At 32.5% G+C, this 11,963-nt stretch overlaps 1 protein-coding gene across 1 annotated transcript; it reads right to left on the bottom strand.

The window, feature by feature from the left end:
- Positions 255-1,996, bottom strand: LOC107621395 (uncharacterized mitochondrial protein AtMg00820-like). The gene is made up of 3 exons (XM_016323418.1): positions 1,670-1,996; positions 1,554-1,563; positions 255-346 (listed from the first exon to the last, which is right to left on the bottom strand). The coding sequence occupies exons 1-3, from the start codon at positions 1,994-1,996 to the stop codon at positions 255-257; spliced, it is 429 nt and encodes a 142-aa protein (XP_016178904.1).

Genomic DNA, 11,963 nt, shown 5'->3' with positions numbered 1-11,963 from the left:
GACTTGAAAAGACTTGACATCACAAAAGAGAAAGATTTTATTTTATTTTAAAAATTAAAAAGGAAATCAATTCAAGATTTGAAAAACCCTTTATTGGACTTAAAGTTAAAATAAAATAAAACAAAAAGACCTTCTAAAAAAAATCTGAAACAAACAAGCCAACAAAAACAAATATAAAAAAATGTAACATTCATATTGGGCCCAAAGGTAGTTAGAATTAAGGAAACATATTGGACAACCCATGATCTGATTTTTTAGGCTAGCCTAGGAAAATCTGCAAGTGCAACAAGTCCAGAACACGCTGATTGAGAGAAACGCTCTTCACTTGCCCAGAATTGTCTCATACCTGTTTACGAGACAAAAACTCTAACAAACATATCAGCAATTTTCAAACAAAGAATCATGGCTTAAAATTCCTAGACTAGTCCTAAGCATACAGAATCTGTCCTCAGCTAGTGATTTTGTGAAGATATCTGCAAATTGCTCTTCTGATTTAACAAATTGAATACTAATATCCCTTTTTTGAACATGTTCTCTTATTGAGTGAAATTTCACTTCAATATGTTTAGTCCTAGAGTGCAAAACTGGATTTTTAGAAATATTAATGGCACTCATATTATCACATAGCAAGGAAATATTTTCAGCATTTAACTTGTAATCAACAAGCTGTGTTTTTAACCACATAAGCTGAGAACAACAAGAAGAAGCAGCTATATACTCAGCCTCTGCAGTGGATAAAGCCACTGTTGGCTGCTTCTTACTTTACCAAACATTCAAGGACTTTCCAAGGAAGCAACATAAGCCTGAAGTGCTTCTTCTATCAACTCTATCACCAGTAAAATCTACATCACAATAACCGACTACAGAAAAATCATCAATCTTAGGATACCAAAGGCCAAAATTGGATGTGCCATGAACATATCTAATGATCCTCTTAACTGCAGAAAGATGAGACTCTTTTGGTTTAGATTAAAATCTTGAACACATTCCAACACTTTGCACAATATCGGGTCTAGAGGAAGTTAAGTACATAAGAGAACCAATTATTCCTCTATACCTAGTCTCATGCACATCTTTCTCAGTTTCTCCCTTGTCTAATTTTGAATTATGCTGCACGGGAGTTCCCATAGGTTTGGCATTTTCCATACCAAATTTCTTAACTAGTTCCTTGGCATACTTCTCTTGATGAATAAAAATACCATTTTCAGTTTGTTTAATTTGCAACCCAAGGAAAAAAATTAAGTCCGCCCATCATACTCATGTCAAATTCACTTGTCATGAGTTTTCCAAATTCAGAACAAAGGGATTCATTGGCTGATCCAAAAATAATGTCATCAACATATATTTGGATTAGAATGAAAGAATCATTAGAATTCTTGATAAATAGAGTTGTGCCTGTGGTGCCTCTTTGAAAACCATTTTTCAAAAAAAAAGAGCTAAGTCTCTCATACCAAGCTCTAGGAGCTTGTCTTAGACCATAGAGAGCTTTTGATAATTTGAAAACATGGTTAGAAAGTTCTTTATTTTCAAAACCAGGTGGCTGCTCCACATACACTTCTCTATCTATCATACCATTCAAAACGGAACATTTCACATCCATTTGATATGATTTAAAACCACAAAATGCAGCATAAGCTAAGAGAAGTCTTATGGCTTCCATTCGAGCAACAGGGGCAAATGATTCATCAAAGTCAATTCCTTCTTCTTGGTCATATCTTTGTGCCGCTAGCCTTGCCTTGTTTCTTGCAATGCTGCCATCTTCTCCTAACTTGTTCCGAAATATCCACTTGGTTCTAGTCACTTTCTTTCCACTTGGCCTTGAAACCAAGGTCCACACTTGGTTCTTCTCAAACTCAAGAAGCTCATCATCCATTGCTTTTACCCAAGAAGGGTCACTGAGGGCTTCTTTGACATTTTGAGGCTCCATTTGAGAGAGAAGGACAATATTTGTCCCTTTATTTGCCTTTTCTAGTTGAAGACCGAGTTTTAACCCCATGAGAGACATCCCCAATGACAAATTTCTCAGGATAATTCTTCAGGAATCTCCATTCATGAGATCTGCTGGACTTGGAGGCAGATTCAGATACCAAGGGATTCTGGATACTGTTGGTTTTAGGATCTTCTTCAGATTCATGAGACAAAATGGAATTGTCTCTTGAATTTTCAGCAGCTGCAGTTTCTGGTTCAGCTTGTCCAGAATTTTCATTTTCATGGTTTTGAGCAGTTTCATTGTCCTTTTGAGCTTGATTCCCTGCATCACAATCTTCCAAAATACTTTGAACCAAGTTAGTATCACAAAATGTAACATGTATAGACTCCTCAATAATCCTAGCATCTTGATGATAAACTCTATATACTTTACTAGTTGTGGAATATCCTACAAACAAACACTCATATGCCTTTGGATCAAATTTACCCAAATTATCCTTGTTATTCAAAACAAAATATTTGCATCCAAAGATGTGCAAGTAGTCCAAGTTTGGTGGGTAACCTTTCCAAAGTTCATAAGGGTTTTCTTCAGAAATTTCCTTATGATTGTTCTATTCAAAATGTGGCAAGCTGTGTTAACCGCTTCAGTCCAAAGGAATTTTGGAACATTGCTCTCACAAAGCATAGCTCTTGTCATTTCTTGTATGCTTCTATTTCTTCTTTCCATAACACCATTTTGTTGTGATGTCCTTGGACAAGAGAAGATGTGAGATATTCCAAATTTCTCACAAAAGGATTCAAATAAATTGTTTTCAAATTCGGTTCTATGATCACTTCTTATTGAAGAAATCTTTAAATCCTTTTCATTTTGAATTTTATTGCAAAAGATTTCAAAGGCCGAAAAGGCTTCATTTTGTGTGCAAGAAATAAAACCCAACCAAACCTAGAATAGTCATCCACAATTACTAAACTATAATGTTTACCACCTAAGCTTTGAGTTCTTGTTGGACCAAACAAATCAATATGTAGTAATTCAAGTGGCCTTTTAGTAGAGATGTCTTCCTTTGGTTTAAATGAATTTTTTGTTTGTTTTCCCATTTGGCAAGCATCACAAGTGATGTCTTTGTCAAACCTTATCAAGGGAAGACCTCTTACTAAGCCTTTCTTTACAAGTTTGTTTATTTGAAACATACTTGCATGACCCAATCTCTTGTGCCATAGCCACTTTTCAGATTCTTTAGAATGAAAACAAGCTACATTTTGATCCTTTAGTTCATCAAAAGTAAGTCCATACACATTATTAAAACGCTTGGCCACAAATAGCACTTCATTTGTCTTTTCATTTACAACACATCATTCAAGTCTTTTGAAAGTCACTAAATAACCTAAATCACACAGCTGGCTTATACTCAAAAGATTGTTCTTCAGCCCACATACCAAAAATACATCATCAATGAAAGTAGAGTGTTCATTACCTACTTTTCTAACAGCAATTATTTTACCTTTACCATCATCTCCAAAGATCACAAAACCTCCATCATACTTGTTTAGTTTGATGAAGTAAGTTGACCTCCCAGTCATGTGCCTTGAGCATCCACTGTGTAAGTACCACATATCCTTTTTGTTCTTGGATGCTAGGCAAATCTGCATGAGAGACTTCAAGTAACCTTAGGTATCCAAATTAATTTGGATCCTTTGAAGTTAATCCATCTTGGTTGCACAAGTGCATTGAAATCACAAACAACATTGTAAATTTGGTTTCCCACAATTCTCTTTTCAATGAAGTATTGTGAATGTGAATGACCGAATTTCTTGCAATTAAAATAATGATTTTCAGGTGCATATTTCTGAAAATGATTAAAGTGCTGAAATTTTCTGGTTTTTGGAAGAGGTGCTTTCCTTTTGACAAACTGATTTTTGTTGAAATTATTCCTCTTTGCAAAAGTGTTCCAACCAGAATTTTTTGGAACATTAGGGCTTTTCGAATATGAGGTTTTGTTGTAAAATATAGTGTTTTTGGAAGCTACCTCATTTTTTGAATTGAACCCAAAACCTGGCCTAATTGAAGTAGATTCGGTTCTTGGTGAAGGCTCAGTTTCATTTGTGTAAACTTCATCAAATTTTTCTTTAAATATGGGAACATGTCCAATACCATATTTGTTGAATGTGAATTTAGTATTTGATGAAGAAGCCACAAATTTCATAGAAGAATCATTAAAAATTGCACTTTCCTTGGTTACATAACCTAAACCAGATTTTTCAAATAATAGTCTTTGACTTGCAAGTAATTTGTCCAAGTTACTAGAACTTTGAGCAAATTTTGCTAAGTCACCATTCAGCCTTTTAATCATATCATTTAATCTTTCATTTTCAGCAATCAACTCTTGAGAAGGATCCACAATGTGCTTTCCTTTTAATTTTTCAAGTTTAGATTTTAAAAATCTATTTTCTTCAACAATATCCAAAGAACATTCAGTTTTCTTCACTTTTTCTTTTAAAAAATCATTTTCAACTTTTAACACATCTTTTTCAGATATGCATTTATTGTACTTATTAAGCAGTTTTGAGGTATTCAGAGTGAGATCATCAATAATGGCATGTAAATCATCTATAGATAAGTCATAGTAATTTACCTCATCAAGATTATTGTTTCCAACCATGAAGCAGTCTTTATCTTCACCTTCAGAATCTTCTTCTTCATTGGAGTCGTTCTCAAGATCCTCCCAAGCTGCCATGAGCACTCTTTTCCTTTCTTTCTTTGCCTTGTCCTCCTTCTTGAGCTTTGGACAGTTTAGCTTGAAATGTCCAACCTCATTGCAATGATGACACATCACTTTACTTAAGTCCATCTTGTGTTCCTTTGAGTTTGAACCCTTGTACTTGCCCTTGTTCTTCATCATCCTTCTAAATCTCCTAACAAAAAATATAAGCTCATCATCTGAAATACCATTACTAGACTCACTTTCTTTTGGTTCTATTTTTGATTTGAGGGCTATTCCCTTTTTCTTTGAGTCTGGGTTTATGTGTGTGGTTTTATAAGCAAGAAGTTTTCCTCTCATCTCATCATAGGTTATAGTGCTTAGGTTGTTGCTCTCGGTTAGGACAGTGGCAGTGGTTTCCCATTCTTTTGTGAGGCTTCTAAGGAGTTTTCTTACTAGGGTTTGTTCTGTGTAGTTTGTACCCATAGCATCAAGGTTGTTGATTATGATTGAGAATCTCTCAAACACTTCATCAATGCTTTCTCCATCCTTCATGTTAAACATTTCGTACTCTTTTCGTAGCATATCAATTCTCGTTTCTTTGACCTGTTTAGTGTCTTTGTGTGTAAGCTAGAGTTTTTCCCATATTTCTTTGGCTGTCTTACATCTAGACACATTTCGGTACTCTTCAAAGCTGATAGCACAGTGAAGAAGGTTAATTGCTTTATCATTCAGCTCCATCTTCTTCTTATCATCTTCATTCCATTCAGCTTCTTCTTTTGGAGTCACCACACCATCAGCACTTGTTTTTGTTGGGATCTTGGGACCGCTCACAACAATCTTCCATATGTTGTAGTCAATGAATTGGATGAAGATCCCCATCCTCTCTTTCTAGTAGGCATAGTTCTTCTCGTTGAAGAAAGGTGGCCGGTTGTTTGACTGGCCTTTAGTGAGGGTGTAGGCAACTGTGGTTGTGCCCAAGTTGTTCGCCATTGAATCTTTGCTCCAAGAGGTGAAGCTTGATTCTTGAGACCTTAGCTCCTGATACCAATTGAAGGTTGTAGTAGGCTTAGAGAAGGGGGGTTGAATCTATGCCTTTCTTTTGAGTTACTAAAATGACCCTTTAAAGCAAACTTTCAATTCTGATTCTGTTTGAACTCAGCAGCGAAAATCTTATGAGACAATTTATTTTTGTCTCATGAATATCAGAAAACAGAACATAGCAGTGAAGAGAGAAGCTAACACCAGCATGTATCCTAGTTCGGTTGCCATGTGCTATGCAACCAACATCCAGTCTCCTCCACAACAATGGAAGAATTTCCACTATAGTTAAAAGTATTACATACACCAATTCCACAGGATTGATACAATCATTTCACACTCAAGTTCTAACCTAACTTAACATTGGCTATGCTAATACCTAACTCTTCACTCTTAGTGCTAACCTAACTAAGAAAGGGGTACCTCACTGGTACAGGATACAAGACACAAACTTACCTAAAGAAATCTGAAAATAACTCTAGGCTTTTCTCTCAAGTGTATCACTCTGCCTTTTTTCACTCATGGCTTTTTCTTGAGCTCTCTCAATATGCCTTTTCACTCAAGAAATTACAGAAAGATAAACATTGAAAAGTACATTACAATCTGTAAAACATGAAGGAGATTGACTTCATTAATAGCCTCTTTGCTATGTGATAAACCAGACTTGCACGTCTCTGATTTTGTTCTTCAATATTAGCCGAATGCTTCTTTGAAAGAAAGCATTATCCAAGTAAAGGAACTTCTTCAGGGAACTCTTCACAAAAAAAAACCTCAATAACATTGGTTATCTCTCCTTGCTTTCTGAATGAACAGCAAACCTCTTTTATCTCCTTGCATGTTGCTGGGTTCTTCTTCCTATATCAACTTCTTGAGCAATATGCTTCACCAACCCAACCGTTCACTTTCTCCCATTTTTACTCAAATTAGGGACTTTGCTTCTGACCTTCTCTTGTTGACCAAAAGCCATAGGAAAGCATAAAACAGATATCCAAGACTCACTTGTGACCGTAGATACACAGCAGTGGGAGCAGAAATCAACTTTTCCATGAATTCCATTTTCGGACTAGTAGATAGTTGGGAAGAGGAGAAGAAACTGAGGTGCATGTATAAGGAAATGGGTTACCTTTAACCTTTGCTTAAGCTTGAACGTTGCTTTTAGGTGAGAGTGATTTGGAGATGTTTGAATGAGAGAGGCAATCGGGCTTGGATCAGATTTTTTTTCATTCAGCCGTTGCTTTCTATGCTTTGTTTCTTTTGGGCTTCGCTTGCATTTTAGCCCACCAGATTTGTTTCTTATGTTCATCCTCTTGGGCTACTGCAATAATAAGTTTTGGCCTGCAACATTTTATAAATAATTATCAACATATAATTATTAACAATCAGCACTAATTATTTACTTTGCCCAATAAAATAATGTTTATCATCATCAATTGTATTAGTTAATTTCTTAACTCAACATGGTGTTAAAGTATTATTAATAACGATGGGATGGTGGTACAGTAGATGATGATATAGAAACAAAATTAAAGAAAAAAATGACTATTTATTGACGGTTAAAATATTAATGATAAATTTAAAATTTATTTAAATATTTAAATTAAATTAAATTAAATATTAAGAATATCTTTAAAATTTTAAAAACTTTAATGATAAAATTTATACTTTATTCAAATAATACAAATATGATTATTAATTTGATAATTAATTTATGATATATATTTATAAAATATTTTTGTTTGATAATTAACATATAATTATTTTTATGTATATATTATCAATTTAATTTTGATATATTAACAGTATAAAATATTACATAGTCTAGTCATATAATTATATTTGTCTTTTTAAAAAGAAAAAAATTTATTTTTCTCTCTTGTGAGATGCTAAAATGACACACCTCTCTCTTCTATTTATAAAATGTATATTCTCTTCTCTTGTAGCTTTAAAAAAACCTCTTATTTAATTCATTTTAAATTTTTTGTGTTAACTAATATTAACTTTATTCATTTTTCAAGAAAAAATAAATTATTTTTTATAAAAATATTCTTTCAAAAATTTTATTTTTTTTATTAAATTTTACTCAATAAAAAAATAATTTATTAAAGGGTATTTTGATAAACAAAATTTAGGCTTTTTTACTTAAATAAATGAAACAGAAACTAACTTTACTAGATTCTCCTAAAACAAAATTCCAAATGTGTTTTCTTTTTCTAATATTATGTAAATCGTCCTAGCTAGGGTGATAAGGGTTATGGAATATGTTAAACATGTCACCCTAGGACAATTTATTTATGTATTGCCTAGGAGAAATATGTGTAAATCATCACAGGACTGAGAGGGTTAAATTTAGACATAAATCGCCCCTCTCTGTCATGATTCACGTGAAATTGGGTTAAAGCACAAAAGCCTGCCATAATTCACGTTCAAAAGTGTAACCTGGGTAGTCTGGTACGATTTATGATCTTTTTGAAGATCCTTAAAGTCCAAAGACGATTAATGCTTGAAGAGTTATCCTAAGGTGGCTGCAACGAGTTATTGCTTGAGTCTTCCCTTAACACACAGCGACGACTTACGTTGGTGTAGGAGGAGTCACCATATTTAGCCAGCTTTGAAAGAGAAGGGTTGGGAGGAAGACAGCCCACACTGTGGAGGAGGTGGCAGTGAGCGAAGGCTTTGGACGTTCACTGACGACGGTCCAAATCCACCATTGTCCAGCATAGTGAGACACAAAGGGTGGGTTGTGCAGTGGAGTAGGAGGAATTTAGGAAGGATGGCGGGCAACCACGGAGATATGTACCGCCTTAATGGTATTGCGCATCTTGCCGAATTTATCGACAAAGAGGTCAGTCATCGAAATGTAAATTTAGTTGAGTTGGTTGATGTCATGGCTATTTTACTGATATGTTGATGAATATTAGTTTGAATAAGCATATTAGAACATTTTTTAATAAGAATTTTGTGAATTTTTACTACGTTGCATGTGAATCGTGGCAGGCCTATTAGGTTTGGCAAAGATAACATAAATTGCGCCATAATTGTTAGGGTTCTAGAAGCACATTAATCGTGATAGACCTTAGTGGTTTAATTCAAAATCACGTAAATCCTACCAGGGTGGCACGATTATTTATACTCAAGTTGTAACCATGAACACCCGGGCATGATTTATGGCTATTTCGAATTAGGCAATATATGAATAAATCGTCCTAAAGTGCCATGTTTAACATATTTCATAACCCTTATCACTCTAGAACGATTTAGATAATATTAGAAATAGGAAAAATACGTTTGGAAAATTGTTTTAGGAGAATCCAGTAAAATTGATTTCTGTTTCATTTATTTAAGTAAAAAAGTCCAAAATTGAATGACAAAAAAATAAAATTTTTATTGAAGGGTATTTTTTTAAAAAGACAATTTTTTTTATAAAAAATAGATAAAATTAGCCTTAATTAACACAATTTAAATGGATTAAAGAAAAATTTTTTTAAAAATTATAAAAGAAAAATGTACATTTTACAAATAGAAGAGATGAGAATGTCATTTTAACGAAAAAAAAATGTGAAATTTTCTCTTTTAAAAACCATGAGACTTAATAGAACACATATTTAATCACCATATATCAAGAATTTTATTGTGAACCACAAGCTGATTATTGATTAGGCATGTATAATAATCATTATGTAGTTTTATCTAACAACATAGCTTTTATGATATTTTATTGTCATGTGGAAGCTACGTGAAGATTTTTTAAAACAAGGGACTCCTTCCCACAACAGATTTTCAGAGGAAGAAGAAATGAATGAGGAATTCTTTAGAAGAAATTGATTACTAAAGTTGTTATTAGTTGCTGGATATATCATAGACCAACTTTTGGATTTTTCAACACCAAGGCATTCATTTTCCATTTAAAAGAGTCTTGAAGACTCTAATGAATTCAGCAAAGTGAAGAACAAAGAAAGATAATAGAACAAACAAAGAGTTAGAGAAGGAATGGAGTATTGTACAATGTGTACAATAAATATTTATTTGGGTTAAATTTAAAATTAAAAATAAATAATAATTAATTAATATAATTATTATTTAATTTTAATTACAAAAATATTTTTATTGTATATATTATACATCAATTATATTAGTTCCTCGTATTTTTTCTTACGAAAAGTAAGTTATAACTGTTTTTAAATCCGTTGTAACAACTTTCTAAATAAAGTTTGTTTGACTAATTACACTAGTAAAGTTACTTCCTTGATATTTCCGTCGATCTGAACCACGAATTGTTTCGAAATCCGAGTTTGAATCTATATTTCTGAAACAAAAGCAGTGACAGTAACTTGGTTAATGAGTATTAAATTTTGGTTAAGAATATATTTCTATAAAAGATAATTAGAAGCTTATTTATCTTTTACTTTTAAATGAAAATTTTAATTTCTAGCGGTAACTTTTTGTTATTGTTCTTTTGATTTTAAATAAGTATTTATTTATTATCGTTACGCACATATATTACCAAAATAATTAAAAATATAGATAAATATAAGTGATGATCATCCAAAATTATTCATATTTTTTACACTCTAAAATAGAGATAAATATTAAATCGGTACTCAAAAGATTTTAGTACTAATAAAATGGTACCTGATTTTTGTTATTAATAAAATAGTTCTTGAAATATTTTAAAATTTGACAAAATCACCTAACCGTAAAAGAATAACGTCATAGTGAACAGAAAACATTGATGTGGCCGTCCAAAAAGAGTTTCGATGATGACAAAAAAACTTCACTGTTTCTGGTTTGCCATGATAGAAGAGGACACAGCGGTGAAATATTGCCATAACGGAAGGAACGCGAAGGGACGCAATAGCATGTTAAAGAAGAAGAAGCAGAGAACACGAGAATGCGGCGAAGTACTGTCATAACGGAAGGGGACGCAGCGACCTGCCATGGTGGTCTGGCAGAAAGGGATGCAGCGGCGTGTTGAAGAAGAAGCGACGAACACGAAGAATGCGGCGAGGTTCAGCGGCATGTAGGGGTAGAGTTTAGTGGAGACGTATCGGGCCATGGCCCCAAATTTTTATAAAAAAATTAGTAATACTTTTTCAAAAAATAAAAAAATAGTTCAGGTAGCTCAAATACACCTCTTACTTTTATTGCATAATAGGTTTTAGTTTTAACTTTTAAACATTAAAAATATGTTAAATTTGAACTGATATGGGTTGACCTTTGTTGACTTTCACAACACATCAAAATTAAAAGATAAAATCAAATCAAATAAAAAAATTTATCTAACAAAAAAATGTAAGAATAAAAAAAAAGATCATCTCACAATCAATCGAGTTAACTCCCTATTTTGGTCCCTGAAATTGCGAATTTGGTCCCTGACTTTTTAATTGCTACACTTTGGTCCTCCAAATTAAAAAAAAGTGCACAAATGTAGTCCCTCTTCAACACCGTTAGAGAGATAGCTCAGTCTTACCATGTTAGACATATTAAAACGACGTTGTACATGTTTTGACGCTAAAAGAGCACTAAATGATGTCATTTTAGGGTTTGAACAATATCAAAAGGGAGGGATATAACGTTTTAGTATTGTTCAAACCCTCAAACGACGTCATTTAGTGCCTTCTTTAGCACCAAAATGCATACCACGTCGTTTTAATATGTCTAACGTGACAAGACTTGAGCTACGCCACTAACAGTGTTGAATTCCAGCGACGGAAGATACACGAGGGATTATATTGATGCACTTTTTTGAATCTCGAGAATCAAATTGTAGTAATTGAAAAGTCAGGGACCAAAATGGGGTTTAACTCTCTAACAATCAAATCAAATAAAAAAAAATAGCTTCTCAATTTGCATTTCGTAGTTCTTTATTTAACAAGCAACACTCTATCTATCTTTGAGTTCAAATATAAAAAATTAAGTAATTTTTATTTATTTAATTTAATACTATTTTATATTTTATTATTTATTTAATTTAATTTTTTATATGATAAAAAATATTAGAATATTTAATAAGTATTGATATTATTGTATTTGTATAAATTGATAAAAAATTCAATAAATATTATAAATTGCTGAAAAGTTTAGTTCTGATTCAATTATTGAAGATTTTAAGTCACTAAAGACTCGAAGAGTACTATTATAAATTATTTTATATTTTTTATCAGTAGAATTTATTTATTATCTTGTTAGTAACAAACTTAAAAAATAATTATATTTATAAATTTTATTTTAATATAAATATTATTATTAAATTTTTATGTTAAATTTTTTACTCCTCCAAAAATTTGTTTCAAGTTC

The sequence above is a fragment of the Arachis ipaensis genome, chromosome B10 (genome assembly GCF_000816755.2).
Source record: "Arachis ipaensis cultivar K30076 chromosome B10, Araip1.1, whole genome shotgun sequence".
In the NCBI taxonomy this organism is placed as follows: Eukaryota; Viridiplantae; Streptophyta; class Magnoliopsida; order Fabales; family Fabaceae; genus Arachis; species Arachis ipaensis.
Note: the sequence above shows the minus strand (reverse complement) of the source record. Positions and strands in the feature narration are given on the sequence as shown.

Bases quoted from the DNA above. Each gene is read 5' to 3' on its own strand.
- LOC107621395 (XM_016323418.1), bottom strand. From the start codon at position 1,996: ATGGGGTTAAAACTCGGTCTTCAACTAGAAAAGGCAAATAAAGGGACA.